General features: G+C 51.8%; 1 protein-coding gene across 3 annotated transcripts in view; it reads right to left on the reverse strand.

Moving 5' to 3' along the window:
* DAGLA (diacylglycerol lipase alpha) overlaps nucleotides 1–27260 on the reverse strand; it is an 84932-nt gene that overhangs the window by 39004 nt on the left and 18668 nt on the right. For all 3 annotated transcript variants that reach the window (XM_062000585.1, XM_062000586.1, XM_062000584.1), the window contains exons 2-6: nucleotides 9867–10033; nucleotides 6954–7092; nucleotides 6212–6423; nucleotides 3847–3948; nucleotides 3124–3262 (exon numbers count right to left, since the gene is read on the reverse strand). In XM_062000585.1, coding sequence (XP_061856569.1) covers nucleotides 3124–3262; nucleotides 3847–3948; nucleotides 6212–6423; nucleotides 6954–7048 — 548 coding nt within the window. In that variant the 5' untranslated portion in view covers nucleotides 7049–7092; nucleotides 9867–10033. The remainder of the gene's footprint in view (nucleotides 1–3123; nucleotides 3263–3846; nucleotides 3949–6211; nucleotides 6424–6953; nucleotides 7093–9866; nucleotides 10034–27260) is intronic.

Raw genomic sequence — 27260 nt, forward strand, 5'->3', positions numbered from 1 at the left:
CTAGTGCAGGGTCTTTTTGTTGGGGGGGGGGGGTTTAATGTGAACACAGATTAACTCAACACAGGCCAATCTAAAAGAGACCACTTCTGTTCCCTGGCAAATGACCATGAAAGGAAAAGCCCAAGTACAGAAGGTGAGTTGCACCTGGAAGAAAAAGCTGCTGGTACAGGAGTATTTGCCTGCAACAGAAGGAGCAGATCCTGCAGTGCAATCCATCAGCTCGTGCCTGAGCATTTTAGAACAGCTACACATAACCTCCAAGGAAGAGTCCAAAAGAGGCACAGCAACACAAGTGGCTTAAGACAGAGCTGGCAGTACCCAGTTTGCTCCATCAAATGCCAAAGAACTTCACAGCTTCACCGTGGGGGTTGAACGAGCAAAGCGTGCTCCCAGCTATTTTTACTCTGCCTTCTCCCAAATTCTTTCTTCCTAACACTGAACTTCCACACTGTTCAGTATGAGCCCTAAGGCAAGTTTCTTAGAAAAGCCTCAGGCCAATTAGCTGAGCCTTTTGTTTCCTTGGTTTATTTTCTCAGCTGAGCCCACGCACATCACCACGCCACTGGTGAAGGGCAACCGCTACGGCAGAGCGCCACGAGAAGGATGCCAAAGTTACACAGCTCCTTCATGGGCCAAACAAATCCCTTCCTTTCAGGACTTAAGACAGAGGAGACATGGCTCAGGTTCAGTGCAACACAAAGGTCAAATCGGTGCTGTACATCAGAGGGCAGACCAAGGGGCTTCGATGGGAAAGGCTGGTCCTCGGCACCTTTCAGCATCACGGTGCAGGAGCAGGCAGAGAAGTCCATCACCTGCTCTTTGGGAAGGTCTGCTCCAAGCAAGCAGAGAATTTCAAAACCTATTCTTTGAAAACAATTGCTTTAGGAGTGAACACACACTGGTGTTTTATGTTTCCCTTTCCCATGACAGCCCACGGCATTTGGCTTGTTAACATCTGTTAACATTCCCTTTCTAGAGTGGAAACCTGCAAACAGCAGGCACAAGCTCTCCAAAGAGGCAGTACAGGCCTGGGGGGGTGGAGGAGAAAACCTGGCCATGGCTCAAGGGACAAACACCTTCACTCAGTTGTGTGAGATGTCAAAACTCCTCACAGGGGAGATAAATTTGGAGGTTGCAGTATGTGGCACTCAGCTTCCCTTTGGAAAAACACCACACTGAGCCAAATAGCTTTGATGGAGTGGGAGGTACTGGATCCATGGATCTCACCCTGATCTCCCTGGGAACATCCCAAAGGGATCACTGAATCTTCCTGGGATGTCCACAGTGCAGCAGGCACACACATGAGGCTAACAGAGCATTAACTCCAAACATCCAAGGCTGGTGGTAGTGACGTGCTGGAAGGGTGGGGAAGAAGGTCTTGCACCCCACAAGAAAAACCAGGCTCCCTGCAACAAAACCCTTGCTTGCATGGTCCTTGGGAAAGTCTGTTCCTTAAAGAGACAACCTGAAGGATCCCATTTCAAGACATTTGGAACAGCATGTACTTCAAACACCCCTTGAATGTAAATTCCCAGCTGCAAAGTTTGCAGAGTATTTGGTTGAAAGCCTCAGCTTTCAGCATCCAAACCCGAATGCCCTCGAGTCCTACAAAGTCACATTCCTTGCTGACAGTTACATATGTCAAGACTGCACAAGGAAACAAAGCATGTTTGTGTTGTCCTGCTACTGGGGAGGAAAAAAAGCCCTTCTGAAAAGTGCCTTGCTTGGTGGAAAACAGCTTTTTCACGTCCCCATCTGGGCAAGCTCAAAGATGCAATCGATTCTTAATTAAAAGATCTGACTGCTGACACAAAAGAAATTGCTTCTTGGCCAAGCCCAAACACAAGAAATCTCAGGCCAAAAGGTTGGATTTTAATGACAAAAATAAAGGAAGAAAGGGGCTTTAGAAGGTGCTGCCTCAGCCCAAGCAAAATCTGAGCACTGCCTCGCTGTTAGCAGGCAAAGCACTGCTACAGGATGGACAAACGAGCTGTTGTGGTCTGCACTGTGGTCAAGGGGCTCAGAAGGATTCACAGACCCAGTGACTAACACACAAGCCAGGCAGATACTGCATTGCTTCGCCTCCTCTGGGTGCAGATGCCCACACACAGCACCTGACAGCCTGAGCTGCATTCTTCCCCAAAATCACCCTCACCAGCACAGGGAAGCGATGCCTGAAGCTCAAAGCTCCCCTGAAGCAAGGAAAGGGAAATGTCAGGAGCCAAACAAGAGGGCTGACAACCAAACTGGGAGCACTGGCTGATGCACCAGAGGATGTGCTGCCAGCCAGTGGGATCTCCACTGGCTTGAGAGCTGGGCACAGAGGAACCTGCTGAAGATCGTCAAGGGCAAAAGCAGAGTCCTGCAGCTGGGGAGGAACCAGCCCAGCACCAGCACAGGCTGGGGGTGACCTGCTGGGGAGCAGCTCCAGGAGAGGGACCTGGCAGTGCTGGGGGGAAGCAAAGAACCACGAGCAGCAACGTGGGCTCGTGGGCAAGGAGCCAACGGCAGCCTGGGGGGCAGCCAGAGAGGGTGGGCAGCAGGGCCAGGGAGCTTCTGCTGCCCCTCTGAGGCCTCGTCCTGAGCCCTGTGGCCAGTGCTGGGCTGCCCAGCTCAGGAGAGACAGGGAAGTGCTGCAGAGAGGCCAGTGCAGGCACACCAAGGTGCTGAGGGCACTGGAGCATCTTCCTTCTGAGGAAAGGCTGCAGCCCTGGGGCTGCTCAGTCTGGAGAAGAGGAGACTGAGGGGAGAATCTCAAGAATATTTACAAACATCTAAATGGTGGGTGCCAGGAGGCTGGGGCAGCACTTAATTCTGTTGTATCCAGTGACAGGACAAGGGGTGATGGAAAAGCTGCAACACAAGCAGCTCCATTGAGACATAAGGAGAAAACTCTAGTCAGTGTTGGAGTGAGGGAGCCCTGGCCCAGGCTGCCCAGGGAGCCTGTGGAGGCTCCTTCTCAGGTCTTCATAACCTGCTCGCACACGTTCCTGTGTGACCTGATCTAGGTGGGACCTGCTTCAGCAAGGAGGATGGACTGGATGATGGCTGAAAGTCCCTCCCAGTCCCCAGCACTGTGTGAGTGTGGGGGAGCAGGGCAGCCTGGCTCAGGCGCCTCCTTACCGCAGGTTGTAGGTCCGCAGGTTGCGCTGCCGCCGCTTGGTCGCGCGCAGCTTGACAAAGGTGCGGCCTGTCGGGTCAAAGACGCACAGGACGGTGATGCAGACGCTCAGGATGACAACCCAGTTGCACACCACCATTCCTGCAGGGAAAGAAGACAAAGTCAAGGTGCTCTGAACCTTGAGTCTCGGCAGCGTCACCTCCCGCTTCCCGCCACGCGCCTCAGACACAACCCTCCGCCGCTGCAGGGCAGAGAGAGGGGTCTCAACTCCTGTAGGTGGTTGCAGCAAAGGGAAATCCTCTGCACAGGTTTCTAAGCCACAGCTGGGTTTCCAGTTGGTTTAGGAGAATGGCCATGCAGAGAACTAGTTGTGGTATATCTAGGAGGGCTGCAACATCAGCGTCAGCCCCCTCGGGACACTGCCCGACACTGAAAAGGAGTTCCAGGAGAACAGCAAAGCCACTTTGAACTGAAGAAGGGGGAGCAGGTGTGAGAGTCCCCAGCCAGCCCCTTCCATGGGAACAGGAACCCTTGCCTCAGTGCAGACAGCACAAGCAGATGAATAGAAAGACTGTTCTGAGCAGCAGGAAAACAAGCACCACATTTACGGCTACAGTCCCCTTCCACCAGCCCATCCCCACATGCACGAAGGAATTAGCTCTCCAAGGCAAGAGGATGTCTGCTCATACAGAGGAATGCACACAAACCATGTTCCAAATACATACCCAAAGTGACACTCTTTGCTGTGAGATCATTGCAGGAAGTGTAGTACTGCGTTAGCCAAACGATGCCCACAATAGCATACACAAACTCAATCACCAAGATAGCTGAAACAAAAGGAACACAGTGGGTAGGAGCAGCATCTCCCTAAGGATCATCAGCTTCTGAGAGGGGACTCAAGGACAGGCACTTTAGCAGGGCAGTTGGACAGAATGAATGACTGCAGGACTGGGCTCCAGTGCTTTGGAAGGTGATGCTCAAGACAACAAACCAAATATGTCCTTAAGGCTAACTGCAGTCCTAAGTGACACAAGGGCCACGCTGTGCATGGAGCTTAGTGCCCTTGGCTGTATCAGAGGTGTGAATTGGATGGCTCCACCTTCCACCCACTTTCAGTAACCAGAGTCACTGTGGATCAGTACAAGGTCTCCCCTGCCTCAGCCAGCTGGCCTGCTTCAGAGACAGGACACAGACAGCAGCGTGTATCTGGGATTCATTCTGCTCACTCCACTTGGCAAACGTTGCCAGCACCTCTGCCCTCTGCAGGCCTTCTAGGAACAGTTGCCAGGACACAGCCCTTCAGGAGTCATTTATTGACCCCTCAGCTTTCTGTCTTACACTGGTAATGAACAAGAAACTGGGGGTTAACACTGACACCCAACAGCAGAAGAAGCTGGGAAGCACTGCTCTGAAGTGCCCTTCCTCACACCTCTAACATCGCAGCTCAGGTGGGTGAGTTGCTTCGTAATGCCTAGCAAACCTTTGATGGAGCTGAGACTAAACCAACCTTCCAGCCTAGCCAACCATCCACCCTCCTTTATCTCCATGATGGCACAAAATAACAGACTCACTAGGCTGGAAAAAGCAGTTCAAAGAGACACACAGCAAAGAGTTGTCAACAGCAGCGGGCAAAGGAACCAGGGCTGGACCTCGCTCCTGATCAAGCCAACCTACGTTCTTAAACTGAGCTGGGCTTTGCCTACCTTGGCTTGTCTCCTCCTCTGAGATTACCTGCTGCAGGCCAGAAGCAGCAGTAGCACAGATGAGACTTTCCTGGGCTCATGTTGTAACTCCCTGCATTCACATGCACTAAACAACACACGCTTAAAATGGGACAGTCACATGGACCTTGCCCACACAACGGTCACACTCCTATTTCTATCATCAGAGCTGAGGGAGCCATCCAGAGTAAAAAAGCCCCACAAAACACAAATATACAAGACCCAAGCTACAGTGGAAATACAGATCCTGAACACATGCATAATTTAAGGCAGACAAGGAAGAAAAGTGGATGATTCCTGGGTAGCAAAATGGCTCTTTGGATCGTCTCTACCTCCCTTGCCCCATTTATAGCCCGGTTTTAACACAATGTTCCTCAAGCTGTCAGGCTCTACGTGCTTCCCTAGGGAGGCTGCAGTGTGGCTGGGAAATTGGAGAGAAAGATTTGTTTGCTGTTCACGTTAATGATTTGCACTTAGCGCTCAAAGGTGGAGATGTCTCCCAGCCAGAGCTTTCAAGCAAGGTTCCTCGTGTGTTAGCAACCCAGCAAAACACGGAGATGCAAAAGCATGAGGAGCTTGGTTTGAGCTGGGCTTGGCTCTGCATCTCCAGGAGAGCTTTCATTTCAAATCTTTGCTCAGCACAAGAACATGGGATCAAGTTTCAGTACCTGGAAGACATCAGAACCGAGGAGGGAAGACAAGCTGAAAGGGAAACCCTGAGCCAGAGATGAAGGAACAAACTCTTTTCTCATCTGGTCCTTGGTGGCTGAGACGGGAAATGTTTTTAGGAAGACAGATATTGGCTCTAGGAGAGAGGGTGCAAACCCTACTTTATCTCATGGTGTCTGGAGGTGGAGCATCTAAGTGCAGGCTGCTGGATGGAGCGATGCATGGCTTGTGAGTCAGGAGGTCAAGTGTGTGTCTCAAAGGTAGGTGGCTGCAGACGTGCCTCAGGGTCAGAAGCATCATGATTTACACAGACATATGCCTGTACCACAGTAAAAACATGGAGGGGGGGGTGAAAAAAGGTGGGGGAGAGGTGGAGATGCATCTCACTGTGGCAGAAGTGTGTTGAGAGACAGAAGGGGAGCATATTTCGTTAGAGGGAAAAGGATGTACCTGCATGGCAATGAGGATGACAAGTTAAAGGTTTGCTAGAAAGATATTTGGGGCATGGCATGAGAGGCTTACAGCAACGACAGGGTGCAGTATATGTGATGTATTCAGATGCATATCACATACAAGTGGCCATCTGGATGTCTTTCAGAAGCTGTGTGTTTGTCAGGGTGTGGGGAGAGAAGTCTTCTGCGATAGCAGATGGCAGTGTGGAGGCTGAGTCATTAGGAGGCCTCAGGCCGCTGCCTCTTACCCAGTCTGACATAGAGCACATACTGCATGGAGTCCCGGGGCTCTGTGTACAGGATACTGCCTCGCATGCTGAGCCAGATGATTGCCACCTCTGCGATCATACAGCTGAGCAGGATGCCCAGGTAGCCTCTGCCGTGGTCCACCAGGTTAAGCGAGCAGGTCTCGTTGGGGTTGTACACCAGCCCAAAGAGCACCACAGACAGGATCACAAACCTGCCAGTCACAAACCAGCTTGTTACCAGCAGTAAAGCCATAGAAAGCTGCGTGTCATATCCCACACACCTGCTCTCCTCACAAAGCTGCTGAGCGGAACCTCAGCGTCCCACAGCTACCAACTGTCAGTGTTCGTTTGGTTTGGAAACCTCCTCCCCACAAGCCATGCAGAGGCCTTGCTACCCCAGCCACAACAATCCCATCATCTGTGCCAAGTCACGTTATCCCACTGGCTCTGCCACTCCGATTGGTTTTCCTGAGCTCCTGTGCAGAAACACAGCCCCAGACTCCAGTGGGCAGCCTTGGGTAGCACGGGAGGATGCAGGGAGCTCTGGTCAGGCTCTCTCTTTGGAACTGAAACTAGAACTTAGGACAGAACTTATGCAAAGAACCAGAAGCTGGAAATATGCTGGTGTCTGTCACGAGTGCCCCAAACGAGCCTTCCAGCTGCATGGATAAGCACGGGAAAGACTCCAGCTGCAAGAAGCAGCAAAAAGAGTTCATGGAAGACTCTTGCTTTTCTCACTTACCAGGTGGTGTGCAGGAGGAAGAGGAAGACTGCTGGCAAAACCAGGTCATCGCTGCCTACAGACCAGCGCCGGCGGAACACGACAATCCCTGGCATGGCTAGCGGCTCTGAGGGAGCTCAGCAGGCACGACACTCACCTCCTGGAACAGAACACGACCCAAGAGCTGCTGGAGCTTCTTCAGCCCAGCCTGGAGGTCCCCACCACCCCACAGCAGCGGGATTGCACCCGAGAGCAAGCCCATTTCCAGAGCAAAGGTGGCAGAGCTTCTGCCTTCCAGCGCCAGGGGGTACGGCACGCTCGAGGAGGAGAGGACGGGAGGGAACTCAAGGTTTAAGGAGTGGGAAGTATTAGGTGAAGCCGGTGTGTAACTCGCTGAAACATAATCACCACTCACCCAGCTCCACTTCACAAGATTACTTGGAATCCTGTTAGGGCTGTGTGTTTGTAAGCAGTCACCACGGGGAGTTTTGGACAGGTTCTACTGGCCCCAGCTCTCGAGAAGGCTCTATTAGCATGTTACCTGCTGCCAGCTTCTTGGCCTGTTGGCCAACAGTTCCCTCCCTCGCTTGGCTCCACAAGCCAAAATACCCATTAGCAGTTAGTGGCAGCTTCTGGGGAAGCTATTGACTGGCTCCCAACAGCAAGCACTTAGAGCTGAGGGAGCAAGCTCCTAGGAGACCTTTCACTCCACCGTCACTTGCGCGGAAGCACCCTGCCAGCTCCACATCGCCCTTGTGCTCACGCTGGCCCTGACAGGCACTGACAATTAAAAGGTCTAAGATTGAGGAGCTGCCTGTTCCTCCCCACGTTTTGTTTGTACTCCTATTTTTAAAGCTTCACAAACCCTTTAAAAAAAGAAACAGCAGTGGTATAAGTCACGAGACTCCACAGGGCTATCCAACCACCTCCTCCCAGCACAGCTCTCCCACACCAACTCGCTTCTGCTGTACGTACTCCAGCCTGCTCCAGTCCAGCGCATCAGAGGGGGTCAGTCCTGTCCTGCATTTCGTGTACACCACGCTTCAACCACAACCCACAAGCACAGCTTCTGGTTGGTGTTGTCAACCTTTGGTTCCTGAGATCGTGTCTGTGCTGTCTGCCCACAGCCAGCAGTCGCCTCCTGACTGCAGTGGTCGCTCCTGTCCCTCTCCTCCTGACCCTAAATCCCGTCACACTTCTTGCCTGTACTCTCCTGCACTACCCCACACCAGGGGACAGCACAGGTCAGCTTGTGCCCCTGCACTCCAAGCCACTGTCTCATGAGGGCCAAGTCCTCCCAAGTGATGCATCTCAGTTCCAAGTCACAGCGCTTCCCCTGTCCCAACCCCACGAACCTCCCAGCCTCCACATTCCTGCCCCGCTCCCAGAGCACTCTCTGCATGACCTGCAGTGACCACACCACTCCAAAGCTGCATCTCCAAAGCAATAACTGCTCTTTGTACCCAGCTGGCAATTTCCTCTTAGCCTCACAGAGGCAAAAATCAAGCGCCCAGATTTGTTATGACATCATCAGGATCTCCACCGGCATTTCAGAGGGACTGGCATCAGCCACACCTCATGTACGAGGCCAAAAAACCCCCAAACTTGTGTAGGATGCCTCTGATTTAGTGCTCTGGGTGAAAGAAGGAGTGACATGATGACTAGTTTGCATCTTCAGAGTAACACAGGGGTTGGGTTTGTGACCGACTATCAGAGCACTAAAGCCTACTGCCCAGTCAGGTGTGGTTACCCCATCACTCGCCTTCCGTGTCTCAAAAGAGACAAGTCTCCCCTCCTGCACTGACACACACAGCCACTGGGACTGGGCTGTTCCAGTCCCCAAAGCTCTCTCCAGCAGAGCCCAGCTAACAGGCTGACTGCCACACCTCCAGCCTGTTCCTCACTGGGGCCGAGGCAACGCTCCATCCCACTGCCAAAGCCGACGTGAAACTAACAGCACCATTTGGATTCACCCTTCCCTAGCACACAACAACCAGAGCACTGGGGAAGCTGCAGCTCTGCCTTCAAACTGCTCGCTCCTCTGGCCAGCTGGGAACTACTGCTGGCCCTGCCGTGCATGACCCACCCGCCCGCCACGTGCTGGACCAAAGACTGGTGTCTTGACCATCGCTAACCCTGCTCAGGGGACGTGCAGCCGCTTTCCCAGCACGCCCCTGCCCTCTGCCTCTGGCCACAGCACCTCCCAGGCGAGCTCAGAGCTCAGCTCCCATCAGCCCTCGGCTCCCGGCCACATCCCGCCAACGCGCTCTCCCTGAGTCTCGCACCTCTGTCCGGGCGCCAGCGGTTCGTGCTCTGCTGCTTTCCCCCACCCAAGGCCACTGTAAGAGGCAGGGCACCCAGCAACCACCTCCTGTGAATTCCTCATGCACAGCAACAGATGGGGATGGAGCAGAGCAGCCTGTCAGTCACTGTCACACAGGAGAGGGCTCGCGGTGGGACTGGCACTCCTCGCTGGATGCTCACCAGGCTCCCGGCAAACCCTCAGGAGGAGTCTCCATTCATTTGCAAGGATTGTCTCTCGGAAGGCCTGAGACTGGAAAGTTCACAACCCCACCCCCTGTCAACCCTCTCGGTGTGAGGACTCTCTGGCTTCATCCCAGGGCTGCACACCCCAGGAGTCAAGTTTTAAGGTGCTGGAGGGAGGGAGGGAAGCGGAAGGTCGGAGTGCAAACAGCCCTGAGACCACCGACTCCGGCTTGGCAACACCAAGAACCCTTTGCACTGCCCCTGGAATTGCTGCAGAGAGGGAAAAATTCCCAGGAGGCTGCAACCTGCACCCCAGGAGGAGAAACCCCCAGCTCCCACCACGGGAACGAGGGGGAAGCGCATGCAGGCACCAGCTTGGTGTGTGTGAGGAGCCCAGACCCCCCTTCCCCCAGACCATAGGGAGAGCTATGGAAGCAGAAATCTTACATGGCATGTGGTCCAGCCGCTGCACATTCTTCTCTCCCGCAGGGGTAGCTCAGGCAAAGTGCATCTCCACGGAGCCAGACATCACACGTGAAGGAGGGAACAGCAAAACTCTTCTTGCAGCCATTGCGAATCCCCCTCGGCAGAGGGAAGGATGGCGGGGTGACTGCCTGCCGACAGAGCCACGCGTCACCTCCAGAGCGACTCCCTCCCCTCCGAGCCACCAACCTCATCTATCCACCGGGGCTGCCGAGAGCCGCCGAGGCAGGGGTCGTGACTCCCCCGCTTCGCACAGCCCCCCTCCGGCAGCCTGTGGAAGGAAGTGACATCAGCTCTATTCTGAGGAGCCCGAGTGTGGATTGTGGGAAGGAGGCTCGGGAGATGCTGTCACACACGCCCGGAGATGGAGAGAGGGGAAACCCTCCGGCAGCCAGCACAGCGGCGCAAACCTCCTCCCTCCCTCCCTGCCTCCCTCCCTCTGCCCACCCAGGAGCCGGCAGGAGCGGCGCGGCTGGGGCTCGGCTGGCCCCGGAGCCCCGGCGGGGAGCGGGGGAAGCCGCCGGCTGCACCGGGCCGGGCTGCACCGGGCCGGGCTGCACCGGGCCGGGCTGCACCGGGCAGGGCTGCACCGGGCCGGGCTGCACCGGGCAGGGCTGCACCGGGCCGGGCTGCACCGGGCCGGGCTGCACCGGGCGGCGCGGCTGGGAAAGGCTCGGCGCTGCCCGGCCTCTCCGCTGGCAGCTGCTGAATGGCCAGGGGGTGGGGAGTTGGACGGGACACAAAAGGGGCACAGAGAGGGGGCCACGCCGGTGGCAGAAAGGAGGGACTGTTCCAGAGGAGCAGCCTCTCCCGGGCCTTTTCAGCCCTTAATTCCTTCCGACGTGCTCTGGGGTATGACAGCATGTGGGGGAAGGGGAGAATTAGCTGTCTGTAGGAGAAGGCTTAGAGAAAAGAGCAAGGGAGAAAAACGCTACAGGGAGACAACATTCCAGCTAAACCTAGGAGATTTAGCCTAATCCAACACCACCCCACAGCTGACATTAGCCTGGGAAGGAGATACACGAGTAAATACAAGCTGAGCACAGACACGGTTGAAGGAGAAGGGCTGTGGGTAGCTCTCGCACTGCAGAAGAGCACCCACACCACGCCAACACCCCGGGAGGCAGCCAGCTACTCCCCACCACCCAAACCCACAAGCAGGCTTTGCTCAAAGCTCCCAGCCATCACACAGGCACCCGAGGCACACTTGCACCCACACAGCCCAACGTGTTAGCCCCCTGCCAAGCCTCATCTCTGAATCCAGGGCAGCCTGCAGGCTCACGGGGCATCCTCGCCTCGAGCACCTCAGGCCGTAACTCGCTGTTGCCGTGGTGCAGGAGGTGGGAGGCCAACACCACAGTGAATTCACGTGTGCCAGTGCCAAGAGTTTCTTCTCACTTTGACAGCCCCCTGATGATGTCTGCACAGAGGCATGTGCAGGAGGGAGCCCTGCTAGCCCAATACATTCACTCCCCTCGGCGTGAGACGGTGAGCCAGGACCCAGGCGTGCCAGAGCGATCCCATCTTCATATCTGCCAGCATCCTCCTCCAGCTGAGCTCCCCGAAATTCTGCTTCAACTCTGGGGTCCTACAGCACGATTCGCCCAACAGAAACTTCCTCAAATTAACTCTTCAAAGCCCAGCAACCAGGCCTTCACCATCACTGCTCAGGATGCCCAAAAGCAAGGGGATTTCTTGGTCTCAGCTCTGTAGGTGGTTGCAGGAGTCACTACAGGACAAAGCCCTTTGCTGTTGTGCAGAACTGCAGCAGTGTGTGCTGGCACGTTGTTCCTGCCAGTGGCACGCTCCTGCAGTCCTGGATGAAATGCCATCATGTTCCCAGGCAGTGTCCCAGCCCCAATGTGCTGTCCCACTGAGATGCCCTAGCCCAGGCCTGCCAGCTCTCACACAGCATCTGCTAGAGCTGCTTTGGAAAATCCATCTGAGAAGCTGAACCCAAACAAGCTTTGTGCCACGGCAGCTCCAACAGCAGCGTTGCCTTGGGGGTTATTTGCTGCCACAGCAGAGGCACCTTCCCTTCCCCCTGACACAGCACAACCAGGTCGCCTTGCCCAGGCACCCACAGATGCCTGTGTGAGGGCACAGCATGGGTGTTGCAGCCTCCCACAGGAGAATAGGGGCAGCTCCATGGTAAACCTAATCTGAACCAGATTAACTCCACCCAGTTCATTCCTCTGGAACTGCCCTCTGCCTCCTACCACACAACCTGGGAGCACTCCTCCCACTTCACAACCTTCCTCACCTCCTTCTACACACGGGACCACCTTCTCCTTGCCAGTATAGCTGCATTTCCTCTTTGTGAAGTTCCTTATTAGAGCTGTTGAAGCCCTCTGTACTTCTTGCAGCTGTCAAAAGTGGTTTTACACTGAAGTGAACTAAGAAACCAACAGCATTCTAAAATAACCCCATTTGTCTGTCAAATCTGCATGACCAAAAATGCCCTTCAGTGTGCTTAACCATACAGCTCCTGACCCTTCAACACCTGCTGCTGTGTACAATACAAACCATTCCCCTGAAGCAGCACTTCACTAACAGACAGGGCTCCAGCCTCAACAAGTCACCCCTACCTGAACCCCACGTCCTTCCTTTCCTCACCAGCAGGGCCTGTATGGGACATGGGCTTTCTACCCCAGGCTGAGACATCACCCCTGCAGCTTACAGAAGCCTCCTGTTCTCATTAAGCACAACCTTTTATAAGCACTTACTGTACTTGACTGAAGTCATCAATTAGAACTTGGACCAAACTTCACCAGTCCTCATCCAGCTATTCTTAAGAGCCTTAAATGGAGCTTTTCCTGTTTCTTGGTTCCTCACAGTCTGGGAATTGTTCTTCCCTCGCAGGGAGAAGGGGGGTTGTGGTCACATCCACACGAGATATCCTGAAGCAGGCTGGGAGGCATTTGGCTGCAGACATACAAACCCATCTCTCCTCCTGCAAAAGCCAGTGTGCAGGATGAACTGGATGACAAGTGCTGTTGCTGTCTCTCCTCCCCTGCACCGTTACAGCCATGAGCAAGAGACGGTGGATATGAGCAGTGGGAAATAGCCAAACCTTCAAAAAGTGCCCGTGCAGGGTGGGAATATCTCAGAGCGTGTTTTAAGAGGGAAGAATATCTCCTCAACACACACAATATGGAACAGAGGCTGGTAATATAAACTGAGGACAGCTTACACAGTGCCAGAGGGAGATGAGCCCTTCCAAGACAGAGCTGCCTTTTACAAGCAGCAGACGAGATCTCTCGTGAGCGATGCCCGCAAAGAAGACTCCATCCCTGGGGGGAAACGGTACAGCAGCTGCCAGAAGGTTATGAGGATACTTCTAGCATGACTGACTATGATGAAGAGAAAGGATCTGTACTTTAAAGAACATCAAAGAGCTACACTTAGAAGGCAGCCACACGCTGCTCAGCGTGGGCAGGGAACACGGGCAGAAATGAGTGGGGTCTTCCAGTTTGGGACATCAGTTTCATGCCTGCTTTTAAGATTCTCCTTTATAATCTGTCATCTTCCAAGGAGAAGGAAGTAAAATGAAAGACAGTGCCAGAGCCATGGGAATAAACCACTGGGTTTGAGAAAGGAAAGGTTCAAAAAGCCTCTTGTGGCTTGGCACATTTCAGATGCAGCTCCCCCAGGACAAGGCCGCTGCACCACAATCATCTCACTCCAATGTCATCGCTGCAGAACGAATATGATTAGGTTAGATCTGGAACTACAACACTGCCCACTGACACCAATACCCAAAATACATCTTGGAGTGTAAGCTGACCTTCAAAACCCAGGGGACAGGAACTCACCTGGCTGTCCCAGCAGCTCAACTTGTAAATGGTGGTACAAATACACCCTGGAGGTGCAATGGTGATGGTCACTAGACTAGGCTGGTAGTCACAGGAACAGAGTACTGGCAAGCTGATGCAACACTGGCCCATCTCCATCTCTGCTTATTCCTCCCTAGTACCTCTTCCCAAAGTCCCCTTTGCCTCAGGCAGCATAAACACACCAAGATGTTTTCTAAGTGCAATGTGCATCTTGCTTAAATCCATCCCCTTTGTCCCTTACTCCAAACACCTCCTGCCTCGGGTAGAAATAGCTTCCACGAGTCTCACAGCATCTTCATACGGAGACAGCATCTCCTTCCTGAACTTTGCAGTCTTACACTTTATATCCTTGAATTGCAAAAGCCTCTTATCACAGTTTTTCTTCAACAGTCTCTCTTCTCTCGTGAGGGGGAAAAAAAAAGAGAGATCAGCCCTCAAAACCCTACTACTCCTGCAGAGGGTTTAGGATCACATTTGCTCTTCACTCCAAACTGGTTCTTTTCCCATAGAACAATGGGAATTGCTGCACATGGCACACCCCCAGAGGTGTGCAATGCTGACACATGGCCTGCTCCTGAGCAACAGCACTGATAATCCCAAGCAGTCTAAGCCACCAACCAAGATGTCAAAACTCAGAGGCATGATTCTAAAGAAATGCTGCCATTAACACAGCAAAGGCAGATTTTGGGGCTCTGAATACAAAGGGTTCAAGTTGTCAGGTGTTTGTCTCCAAGTGCAAGGATTGGTACTTTTCCCCTAATAACAATGTGAGAGAAAAGGATCATTTAAGAACAAAACCTGACAAATACACTACAAGTTGGCAACAATTTGCCTCCATCCTGGGGCAGACGGTGCAATACAAAAGGGGAAAGCAGATAAACATCTCACCTCCAGCCTGTGCCAGGGCTTCATTTGCTTTTGGAAGGCTGGCTAGCCATGCCACTGCTGCCTTCAGGAATCAAGCTCTTCTTTGCAAAGCCATCAGAAAACCCCAGCTTATCTGCTTGGCATGGATTTGTCCAGTGTGGTGGTGTTTTCAGGAGGAAAGTATTGTCTTGCAGATCTCAGTGGGTTTAGTCCAAGAGCATGGAAAGATCCCAAGCAGTGAGATGACACCAAGATACTACTGTTCACAGCACTTGTTCACAACTTTACAGCCACCAGTCAAGAACAGGATAAGGGATCCACCGAATCAAAAAGGGAACAGAAAAACTCTCTACTTTGGAATGTGCCTCCTCTAATCAAGGGGTATCAGCTCAGAGTCTGTCCCCAGGGATGGCAGTCATACCAACCAGTGACACTCTACATCACCAAGGTTCCCTGTGGTAGGATATTCCCTGACAGCCCTCACTCTCTCTGCATCACTCTGTTTCACCCTCTGAAGCCCTGGCAGGACTCTCAGCATCCCTCTCATGTGCAGAGGACACCTTGCCAGCACGTGCACTCAGTAGGTGCATTTGCCAAGGGTGCAGCCTGCTTTAGCTGTGCTAAGTAAGATGCAAGTGTACATGAGAATAGAAAACCCCACACTAGCAGGATTTGAAGCTTATCCTCCTCATTTCCCCCCCCCCCCAGCTGGGATACCTCAAAGGGGGTTTGTCCATAGACAGAAAGGAGGAAGTCTGTAGGGATAAGCACAGTCCTCTTCTTAAAAGCACTTTCCTTTTAGTACATGAAGACAGTGATCACCCTGAGACATTTCAGCTGCCCAAATTAAAGGAAGAATAATGTCCTGAGAGAGAGGAAAAGAGCCCCATGCTCCAGCTCCAGAATTACTAGCACTTTTCTCTTTGACCTCAGTAGAAGCACAGCTGAACTCCAGGCTGCACCCTTGGCAGGCTAGAGAAAATTAACTGGTCAAGAAACAACAGAAGTGGACAGCAAAAGCTTCCCTTAGAATGAGCCACTCTATTGAAACTCTAGGAATGGAGAGAGAGCACAATCCAAGTCTGCTGACACTAATTTAGTTCCAAAACAACACCCAATCCTTGTATCAATGCCGACATATCTGCAACCACCTACATTTTGTGCTAAGCTAAGCCCACAATCTGAGCTTCCTGACGATTCCAAGCTCGAGCAGAAAATAAGGTCCAAGTTGCTGGGGGGGGGGGGAAATGCATTACAAAGTGAAACTAATTTTGTATTTTAAATAGAACTTGCTGTTCCACAGGATAATAAAATCTGCTGATGTTTAATAGCTGCAAGAAGTAAAGCTTGCCTTGAATGGGGCAGGGAAAGGATGGGGGAAGGTAACATTGGGATGAGTTGATCTAAGTCTATTAGAACCTGCCTGGCATCAGCAGGCAATGCAAAGAGCCCTGCTCAAGCCACGCTCCTGTACGTGGTACCATAGTTAACCTGCCCTGGGCACCGTGGGGATGCAAGTGGTTTGGTTTTGTTGCAATATGCAGTGGCTATGTTCAAAAGTTGTCGGTTCCTGGTTGTAAATCACACAGCTCTTTGTCTAGAGGAAAAAGATAACGAGTCATTCTGCCCTGGATTAAGTCAGCCAGGGCAGAATGCAGTGGGAAATGGTGCTTACAAAAGGAGTCATTTCAGATGGAGCTGACTGGTGTCAATCTGACAGCCTCATCTTTTTAGGGAAGCTATTTTTCACTACAACACTGGCAAATTCAAATGTGTCACGTTTGACTCCACCCTGGAATGCTTAGCACATCAGCTACCCTCCAAAAAAAAAAACCCAGAAGAGGACAAAACAACCCAACACAAAACCACATCAGAAGCAGCATGTTTCAAGGTGAAAAGGAATCTACTCAGCACTGTATCCCTGCCGATCCTGAAGCGACCCGTCTCTAGCAAGGGAGAGGACACCACCAGCCACAGCAAAAAGTAATTGCCTCTCTGCAGTACCACAGACAGGCTCTCTGGCTTCCTAGTTTCTGCTAGTGGGCAAACAGTTTTCCCAATAACTTGACTCATTGCTTCAGGAATTCCCTAGAGGATGAGTCACATGCAGGGAAAGCCACCACCAGTCATTCTACGGGAGCGAGAGGGACCACCGCTGCCAATGCGAGACGAGCGAAACAAGTGGGAGAACAGCAAATCAGTGCCAAACTCAGGAAAGCTGTGTGGTCAACACCACTCCTTGGCAGTCCTTCCCTGCTCCCCTCCCCAAAAAAAGCCCTGTGTGCCAGCGAGCAGGAGCGCAGCAAAGCAGCAGCAGCAGGCTCCCGAGCGAAGGGAATCGCCGTGGAGAGCTTTCCTCCACGTGCAGCTGCAAGGACAGAAGGAGGAAACGCTGGCTGTACTCTCATCCTGCATGAGACAGGGAGGGAGGGTGTCTCTGGAAGGGAAAGATGCTATGGAATTCAAACCAGTGGTTCTTTTCCCTCCTCCCTAGCAGCCAAGGGGATGCAATGAAGAGTAAGAGAGACACAAGCAAAATTTCAGGGCCTCTGGCTTCTCACTGCACTCTGTGACTCTGTCAGTGTTCACAGACTGAGCTTTGTCCCTGCTTCATAACTCACTATTATCACAGAAACCCCACTGCTGGGGGCTGGCAGGGCCCTGCAGAGCTGCCCCAGCCCCTGCTCCAGCAGCTTTCCCTGGCTCAGGGGGCACAGGAACGTGTCCAGCTGGGGTTGGGAACCTCCTGAGGAGCCTCCACACCCTCCCTGGGCAGCCTGGGCCAGGGCTCCCTCCCCTCAGCACCAAGGGACTTTCTCCTCCTGGGCCAGGGGCGCTGTTTGTGTCCCAGCCTGTGCCACCACAGAACAAAGTGTCACCCCATCCTCTTGACATCCACCCTTGAGGTACTTGTCAGTGCTGCTGGGGTCCCCCTGAGCTCAGCCTTCTCCAGGCTGAGCAGCCCCAAGGTCCTGCAGCCTCTCCTCACAGATGTTCCACTACAGCTTATCCTGGTGCTATTTCCTTTCCTCCCACTCCATTACTATGTGGTCAGGCAGGTAGATGTCTAGCTGCAAGTCAGAGATGCTGAGAATCAGTGCAACATGGCAAGCCTTTTGGTCGACAACCACCTAAACGCACCTTTTCTGAATACGATTTGCAATCACGGGCGTGGATGCCAGCGAGGGGAAACTGCCAGGCTCAACAACACTGAAAATTGGCTTCAAACAGCTTCAACCTTACTTGGATGCAATCTAGTCTCATTTCACTGCTGCTTGCCTGTTTGCAGTGATTTCCCTCCATCATCTCCCTGATGATGGGACCCTGGGCTCTCAGCTCTGTTTCTAATCAAACATTTGGCCCCTCCGCCGCGTTTCGACTCTTTCCATGTGCACTAAAGCTCAGCTGCTGATCTTTGCAGGCAGCTTGTGACTCCACTTGGGTTCTGACTGCTGCTTTTGCTTTGTGTTCTTTACTTTGGGCAAGGACAGAAACTCAGACAGAAAAGATTAGGTCCTGGAGGTCGCACACCTCAAAAGCCACGCATATTCCAGCACGTCCTTACATCACCACCCAGGTTCGGATGTGAATTTAAGAGCTCTCTCTTGCTTATTGTAAATGACTCAAACAATTAACCTCTCACTGCTCTTCCATGTCATTCACCACTAAGGATTTCTTCTGGAAATTCTCACCAAATTACCCTTTGCTAAGTGTTCTTCCCTTGCACCTCTACTCCCACAAGCAGCCCCACCAATGCACTTCGTTTCTTTCACAACTGTCTCTTAACAGGTCGCTCCGAAAGGGTGACATTCATAGCTGTCCTCCTCTCCTTCAATCCCCAGTCCATTTGCTTCCAACATTCAAACTCCCAGCACACAAGATGTCAATGCATTATTCACAGGGCTCAGCTCACTCTGCAGCAGGATCAAAGGCACAGCATTCAAGTTCTGTGATGTCTCTGAAAACACCGTGTCTGTGTTTCATTGCAAATACACGTCTGTCTCCACTTCCCTGTTGAGGTGAGGGAGCCCTGGCAGGGGCTGCCCAGATGGGCTGTGGAGGCTCCTTCTCTGGAGACATTCAACCCCACCTGGCTGAGCTCCTGTGTGCCCTGCTCTAGGTGGTGCTGCTCTGGCAGGGGGGTTGCACTGGATGAGCTTTGCAGGTTCCTTCCAACCCTTGTGATTCTCCTTTACTTCCCAAACCTTTCCTGCTTGCCACATTCTCACAGCTTACTCCTCCTGAGACCATCAGCCTTGCACCTCATTAAGCAGAATCTCTTCTATTTCTTGCCTGAAACTCTAGAGCCTTCACTGACCATCTCACATTGGGATCCACCACAAGCAGGGCTACTGCTTCTTCTAAACACATGTAATAGGACAGAACCCAGAGCAATATTGTGGACTCTGTATGTGACTCTACATTGAGATCATTCCCTCTCCTCAGTGTAACTCTGGATTCACCAAGGTAACCTCAAAAAAAAGCCCCTGAACTCACTTCTCCCCCCACCCCCAATGACATCTTGTTAAGTCTAATCATCTCCTCACATCTACAGGACTGCTGCTTTCCAGAGGAGGGCTTCTCCTGGCACAAACCCAGGCCACGTGCCCATATCATGGAGCACAGCCACTTTCCCTTGAGTATTTACCCTGGGGGCCTTAATGAAGCAAAGATCAAACACCAAAATTAAGGAGGTGAAGCTGATGAAGGCCGTGTGTGCACTGCTTGGGATGCATGGACACACAGCCAGGCAAAAGGTAGGTGTTTTTACCAGCACAAGTCCCACAGAGCAGAAACACCACATCCTATTTGTTAAAATCCCATAGCAGAGAACTGGGAAGTTCAGCTGGGAAGTTTCCTTGGCTTGGACAATATCACTTACACACAAACACCATAAAAGGCTTTTACAGTGTGTGACATCAGAGCACTGCCACCAACTGTCACAGGAGTACAGGTATTGGCCATGTTTATCTGGACACTCTGCTGCTCTCAGGAGACCCAAAAGGAAGCTTTGCAGATTCGAAAGGCAACAGGCTTTCAAGGTGAGCGACAGTGCAACAGCTTTGTATTGACTAACATGCTTTCCTCATGCTAGCCAAGCCCAAATTAGTACAGATTACAATCTTACAGAGATGGTTTGCTAAGCTCACTGTGAGCATTTAAAGCCTCTCTCTAGATCCTGGCTTCTGCAGCCTCAGAAGCAGCGTGGTTCTGCCCCTCCCATCCTGTGGCTTCCACCTCAGTGCACGAGAACAGCCCTTGGAATAAAACAAATGATGAGGCAGAGTATTCCCAGAAGGAAAACAAAAAAAATCTTCCCTTATTCCTGCCTGGAGAACAGAGTCTTCTAAAGAAAGCTGCCAGCCCTGACCCAGCTCATGTAAAGCTTGCTAATTACAGTGAAAATCTCAAGAAAGCAAGAGCAGGAGGGAGGGAGAGCTAGACTCCAGCTCACACAAATGACAGCTTGAGCAAACTTTGCCTGCCTCAGTGGTTGCTGCTATAAATAACACCCTCCAGGGCTCAGCACTGCAGGAACCCAAATCCCAGTCACCTCACAGAGACCCTCTGAAGTCTGTGCTGCTTTCAGAGCTGCCTCCTTCCAGGCCCCATCATGCTTCTAAACCCAGCTCTCCTCATCTACAGGGTCCCAGAGCTGCTGGTACAGCGCCTTCCTGCGTTCAGAGCCCTCCTGCTGGCACACACATCCCTATGTACAACACTTGCTGAAAGCCTCCCTTGTCTCTTCACCTATTCCCTCAGATTTTATGCATCTTTTCTCTCCTCTGGCAACCCACTCCCCCCATTATTCTGTCATTCTCTTACTCCCTTCTTCAGTCTCCACATCTTCTGTGGCTTCCCTTGATGACATTGCTTTGCAGCCCTCCATCTACTCCTCTGTGGTTTTGTTGCCAAGATGTTTTGGAGTATCTTGAGACGAGCAACAATGCTCCTTCCAGCTGCTGACAGCTGTTCTCTAGCCCAAAAGGCTTATCTGTTAGGAACCCTGAGGAGATCACTGAGGAGGAGTGCAGTGTGCCTTGCAAGAAGGAAAAGCACCAACCCTTGAGTGCAGGCAGCTTCAACTCCCTCCTGGTTTAAGGAAATGAAGTACCAAATTCAGACCCTGTGGAAATCAAACCCAGGCATTTCCCCTGTGACTGAGCAGTCTGCTTTCCCTCTAGCTGCTTTCTCCAGCTGGTGCCTCAGGTAAAGATGCTGTAAGCACACACGTGCAGCACTGCTGCAAGAGACACAAGAGAGCAAAGGACAGCACCGGTCCCACGCCCCTATGTGCCACTGATCACTGGGACCAGCAGACCAAAGGCTTCCTGCTCTTGCCACAAATTCTTGCCCATCTAGTGATTCCCCAATGCCACAGCAAGATCAAACTGAGATCCTGGGCTGAATGCTGCCAGATGAAGTAGCCAGACCCTTCCTGGATCTTGGAGCTGGGATGTGTGTGATAGAAGGCAGGAATCCTATTTTCATTTTGCTTATGTAAGCAAGGATGAATCAAGCCCAGCTTTCTCTGATCTCGTGTCACATTTAAGCCTTATATATATAGATATATCTCTTTCCATAACCCAGAGTTAAAAAGCCTTTCTCTTCAGACAGAGCCTCCATTAGCTACAGCTCTAAACACCAGCACACACATCCCTCCTCTGCAACACCCACACGTAGCACCTTCTGCACACACACACACACAGAGCATTATCAGCTGCACACAGGGCTCATCTGCCAAAGCCCCAGGTCTTTGGTGGCTGTACCTTGCCTGGCAGTTGCACAGCACACGCTCCTCGACCCACCTCTCACGACCAAGAATCCCTCCCTGCTGCTCCCTGGGGAGAGACAGCAGAGAGAATGGAGCTTTCTGAGTAAAGTGAATTCTGAGTGGATAAATCAGTTTCTAGCTTGGTCATTATTGAATTAGACAAGCCTAATTTTGGGAGATGTCATACTTAAGCTCTGTAGCCCTCCAGTTTTCCAGCTATCAGTCCTGCAAATACTCTTACTCTTGTCTTATGCAGATTTATCTCTTCCTGGGCTGTCACAGAGCTTACATAGATGACTTCTGCCTGTTTTCCTCTGTGGGTTTGTGGCTACAGACCCTGGAGTTGGAATAGCTAATTACCATCTCATGCTCTGCTCTCCAAGCATCTGACAAACTTGTGACTGACTGGGCTTGTGGGTTTAACCCATGACATGCAGGTAGCAGAACCCCACGTTCCTGCCTTCAGCCAGGGTACCATGCATCTCCTCCTCACAGCATTCTTTCCCATATCAGCACCTCTCCATTCTCTTCAGGTGCACTCCTTGATATACTGACCATCTTTACCTTTCTGCTCTACCTCACAGCTCTTCCAAAATCCCAGTTGCAGGATACTTTCCAGCAGACTTGGACCTCCAGCAAGGAACATCAGCTATTTACTGCTTGTTTCCTTACTCTGGTTCCAGAAGAAGGTTAGACAAAGGGGTTCTATAAAGCAGGCTGTGGGGATTACCATCTACTCCCTACAAATGCATGCATGGCTGAGCTTGTAGCTAACTGTGTGAGATCCCATGGTGAGCAATGTGTTTTCAGCCTGCCCCAAAGGTTGCCTGTGTATCTTCATGAAGGCACACAGACTTTTCTCCCTGCTGCCACCATCCTCATTGCTTCTACACTTACTCCTCACCTTCTCTCATTAGCTGGAGAAGTCCCTAAAAATGTGTTGCAGGAGTGAGAAAAGCCTGTCACTACAGGGATGGGCTTGGCTGCCCTCTTGGCCACCCAGCTCTGCAACAGAATGAGCTTAGCAAAGATGGACAAAATCGAGGTGAAAGGAGGTGAGGCAGAAGCAGACATCCCACATGACAAGAGGAGAGTTGCAGCAGCAGAAATACCTTCAAAAAGCATTCCTTGGCTTCAAGCTGCTCTACAGCCATGAGCTGAAAAGCATAGACTGCCACTGGCTGTTTCTGCAGCTAACAACTGGTTCTGCTGAAAGAAAATCAGGAAGAGTTCTTCTCCAAGCTAAGGGAGTGCAGGGAACATGAACTAGCCACACACAGCAGTCCGTCAGCTCTGGGTTGTGGATGGCCAGGACTGTGTAGGAGGTACAAAAAGGCAGCAGCAGACCACTTGTAACACAAACCAAAACCATGGTTACTAAAATATACAGAGGAGAGTCGTGACAATAAGAGGCAGCAGAAATCACAAAGGGACTGAGAAAGGAGCTAGGTCTCTACTCCCTGCCAAAGGGAAGTGGACAAAACACAGGTACGTGCTCCATCTTTAAATGGCATCAGTTTGGTGCCAGTGAACTGCAAGGGAGAAAGGACCAAGACTGGCCACCTTAGCTGTGAGCAGATAAGACATGAAGAGATCTGCCAGACGAGACAGCCCTGTCACACAGCTCACCTGGCGCTCAGCTACGGTTGTGCTATTCTCTTCCAGCACCATGTGCTCCTCCTCAAGCTATCACTGCATTGCATGCCTGTCTGAACTGAGCAAGAAAAATGTCATCCTCCCTGAAGTAAATCAGCAGGGTCATCCTCAGAGCTGTACACAGCATTGTTATCTGCTCCCAGGTACAAACACAAGAGGTGTGTGGCTGAATGCTCTGGGACTTGGCTGCGGTACGTCCTGGACCGAAGCCAGGTGGGCCCAGTTCAAATCTTTCTCTCTATTGAGCTAACTTCTCTTGGAAACTTTAAACAGCCACAATTTAGCAGTTTTTGCAAAGGGAAAGGACAGCAAATTCCACTTGATCATCAATGAGAAAGAAGCTGCCCCCAAATCAGAGGTGGTACTTGGAGGACTCCAGCAGCTGTCTGGAAAAGGATGCATTCGTCACTTGGTCTCTGGAGGAGAAGTTACCTTTCCTCCAGCCTAGCACATAACAATTGCAAACGCTAAACAAGTCTTCACACTTGAATTTATAATCCAAACTGGATTATAAGGCCAAAAAAAGAGAGCTGTTTATTCAGAGATATTCCAGGACAAGTGAGTGGCTCTGAGCTGACACAGTTTCAGGCTATTGGAAGATATTCTCCCTCTCATGCTGTGGGCAACGCATCATTATCCCTTGTAATTAAATGTAGTGCCTTTGTGGCAATGTCTTCTGCAGCATTTGTTTTGGTGTGGACTTTTTTTCCCCCCCTTTCCTTCAATTATATTCCAGTTAACCACAAAGTGTCCATTCATTTGAAGCTTTTCAGTTGGGCTTCAGAAGGAAACGCTCCAAACAGCCCTTGGTGAGAAAGTTACAACCATCTCAGAAGGGATCACAAGCACAAGGTCTGGGCTTTGGTAACCAATTCACTCCCTGGTGCTTCAAGGGAACTTTCAAAGGCTAAAGTAAAATCTTGCTTTCATCTTTTTCACTTACAGTACTCGATTCAGATCCTCATCCTTGATTAGAGCTCAGAGGCCTTGGAGCAATATTCCACTGCAATTAACCCAGCTGATTAAGGCATAATCAAGCACCTAAGTATCAGGCATAAGCCCAGCCCAGGTCTGAGCTCTTCTGCATCATAATCCTGTGCTACTCCCCCCCCCCAAATTTCTTCACTCAGTCACTTAAATTGTGAGCACAGCACAAACAATCAAGCTGAGATTTCTTACAGTTCTTTTCTGGGCAAGGAGGGAAAATGTTCCCAGCCCTTTTGAGAAGGAATTACAGGAATTATGCCTGCACTCTTGCACAGACGTTTTGTTCGCCTTCAACTCTGCGTGGACCTCGCAGCTCACCAAGCAAAACCCCCAGGGCGAGCAAACTGAACTGCAAATCATAGTCAGAGATCTGGGAGTGCAACAGTCTGCAAGGACAAAAGCTACAGAATAGTCTTGTCACAGAATCACAGAAGGGTGGGGGTTGGAAGGACCCTGCAGAGCTGCCCCAGCCCCTGCTCCAGCAGCTTCCCCTGGCTCAGGGGGCACAGGAACGTGTCCAGGTGGGGTTGGGAACCTCCTGAGGAGCCTCCACACCCTCCCTGGGCAGCCTGGCACAGGGCTCCCTCCCCTCAGCACCAAAGGACTTGCTCCTCCTGGGCCAGGGGAGCTGTTTGTGTCCCAGCCTGTGCCCATCACCCCTTATGTCCCCCACAGCCCCCCCTGGGGCTCTGCAGCCTGTAGGGCCTGAGCAGTGTTGCTGAGGTGCCCCTGAGCTCAGGCTTCTCTCCTGCAGCTGAGCAGCCCCAGGGCTGCAGCCTTTCCTCCTCACACAGATGTCCCAGCCCCTCAGCATCTTGGTGTCCCTGCACTGGCCTCTCTGCAGCACTTACCTGTACCTCCTGAGCTGGGCAGCCCAGCACTGGCCCCAGGGCTCCGGATGAGGCCTCAGAGGGGCAGCAGAAGCTCCCTGGCCCTGCTGCCCACCCTCTCTGGCTGCCCCCCAGGCTGCCATTGGCTCCTTGCCCACGAGCCCACGTTGCTGCTCGTGGCTCTTTGGTGCCCCCCAGCACTGCCAGGTCCCTCTCCTGGAGCTGCTCCCCAGCAGGTCACCCCCAGCCTGTGCTGGTGCTGGGCTGGTTCCTCCCCAGCTGCAGGGCTCTGCTCTTGCCCTTGGTGAACTTCAGGATGTTCCTCTCAGACAGTTTCCTTGTTAGACAGCTCCAGTTCTTCTCCTGACCATGACTGTAATCACAGTCTCTTTGAGAATGGAATCTCCTCAGTATGCAAGATGACAGTTACATTTAGATGCCCAATTGCTCCTCTCATACCTCCATGGCCATCTCTGACACTCTTCCCCACCTTCCACAGGCAACACACCTTTCTCCAGTGAAAACTCTACATCTTCAACATGGGACATTCCAATTTTATTGAGCTCCAAAGCCTATGTTTGGTCAGGCACTCACCTCTCTCCAGCCTTTCCCCTGTGCAGCTCTCCCATCAGTCACTTCAGTTTGCTGCATCCCTTCCCTGAACCTTGCAGCAGTGGGGCTATGTGTCAGGAGACCTGGGACAAAAGGGAGCCTCACAAAGGTGTTGCAGCATTCTCACTGTGTGGGGAATTTATTATCAGAAGCAGGTCATGATTAGGTTACTGTTGGAAGCAAGATAAGGGAGAATTCTCATTGATCCATGTTATTATTCACACAAACAACTGGTTTTTTGGTGTATCTTAGGTTGTGCAGCACCCAATACATCATGTGGCAGAAAGCTGCAGGGGTAATTTATGACTTTCTTTTCATTGCAAAGAGGAGAAGAGCAGAGCAGACAGCCCCAGAAAGCACAGTCTGCTACAGCATCTAGTGCTGAGCAATGACTTAGCCCAAAATATGATGCATTCAAGCATTCTTTACAGTGGGAAAAGAAAAAGAAATGAATGACCTCAGGCTTCTTCCTCCCTCCACTGTACCCCTCAGTCACAGCCACGAGCAGTGCCCAGCAGAAGAGCATCCAGCATCCTCCTTCAGTTGAATGAATGGTACCAATAGGTCAAACTGATCACTCTGGAGTAAGGAAATAAGAATACTGACACTGAATAATTCACCCCGAGTTCAATGAGCTTTCCTGGCACCACTGAAATGTTAAAGGTGTTCCAGATGAACTTCAGTACACAAAGGACAGAATAACCCCACTCCCTTCCCACAAGGAAGTTCTACATTGTGCAGCCTCCACAAGCCTTTTTGCTTCTCTCCCTCCTCCTCTCACATGGAAGGGACCTGGAAAGCTCATCCAGTGCAAACCCCCTGCCAGAGCAGCACCACCTGGAGCAGGGCACACAGGAGCTCAGCCAGGTGGGTTTGGGATGTCTCCAGAGAAGGAGCCTCCACAGCCCATCTGGGCAGCCCCTGCCAGGGCTCCCTCACCTCAACAGGGAAGAAACTCTTCCTTGTGTGTCTTTGGAACCTCTTCTGTTCCAGCTTGTGCCCCTTGTCCTGTCATTGGCCATCCCTGAGCACAGCCTGGCTCCAGTCTCCTCACACCCACCCTTTATGCACTTGTAAACATTAATAAGATGACCTGAAATGGCCTCTGCAATGTGTTAGGTTAGGGGATAAAAAGCTCACCTACACACAGGAGGCACAGGAGCAGGTGGGAGAAACCAAATAATACCCTCACCCACCTCCTCCCTCCATCACCCCATCTCCAAGAGTGCAGAGACACTATGGCAGGCAGAGGAACCCTGTTAGCTTAGGGAATCAGAGCCTCTGCCCTGGCTCCACGCTGGGCTGTCACTGCAGAAGGGATCTGTGTGTACATGCATGTATGTGTGGTGTATATATGTGTGGGCCCAGCAGGACTTACATGCTCTGCCTCACTTTTGGCTGGATCTGGACCACTGCATTGAAGCACTGGCAATCCCTAACAAAACATCCAATGACAGCTTACTTACTGAGCCAGGCAGCTGGAAAAGGGTTAAGAAAACAAAACCATTAGCAGGATGGGGGTTGAAGAATCCAGAATCCAAACACCAAATAGGAGACTGGGACACTGGATGAGTACAGCAAGAGCCTGCTGCTTTTAACAGCCCTGCCAGCAACCAGGCATCGTGTTCCTGCTCCAGGCTGCCAGTGAGGGCTGCAGAGTGACCTTTGTGCTGTTCATCTCTGGGCAACACCTGAGCCATGTACCAGAAGCACACAACTAACAGTCAGTTTCCCTTCCAAGTGCTTGCAACTTTTTGACATCTCAATTTCAGGGAAATCTTGAAGAGAAAAAGTG

This window comes from Colius striatus, chromosome 7 (assembly GCF_028858725.1).
Source record: "Colius striatus isolate bColStr4 chromosome 7, bColStr4.1.hap1, whole genome shotgun sequence".
Lineage (NCBI taxonomy): Eukaryota > Metazoa > Chordata > Aves > Coliiformes > Coliidae > Colius > Colius striatus.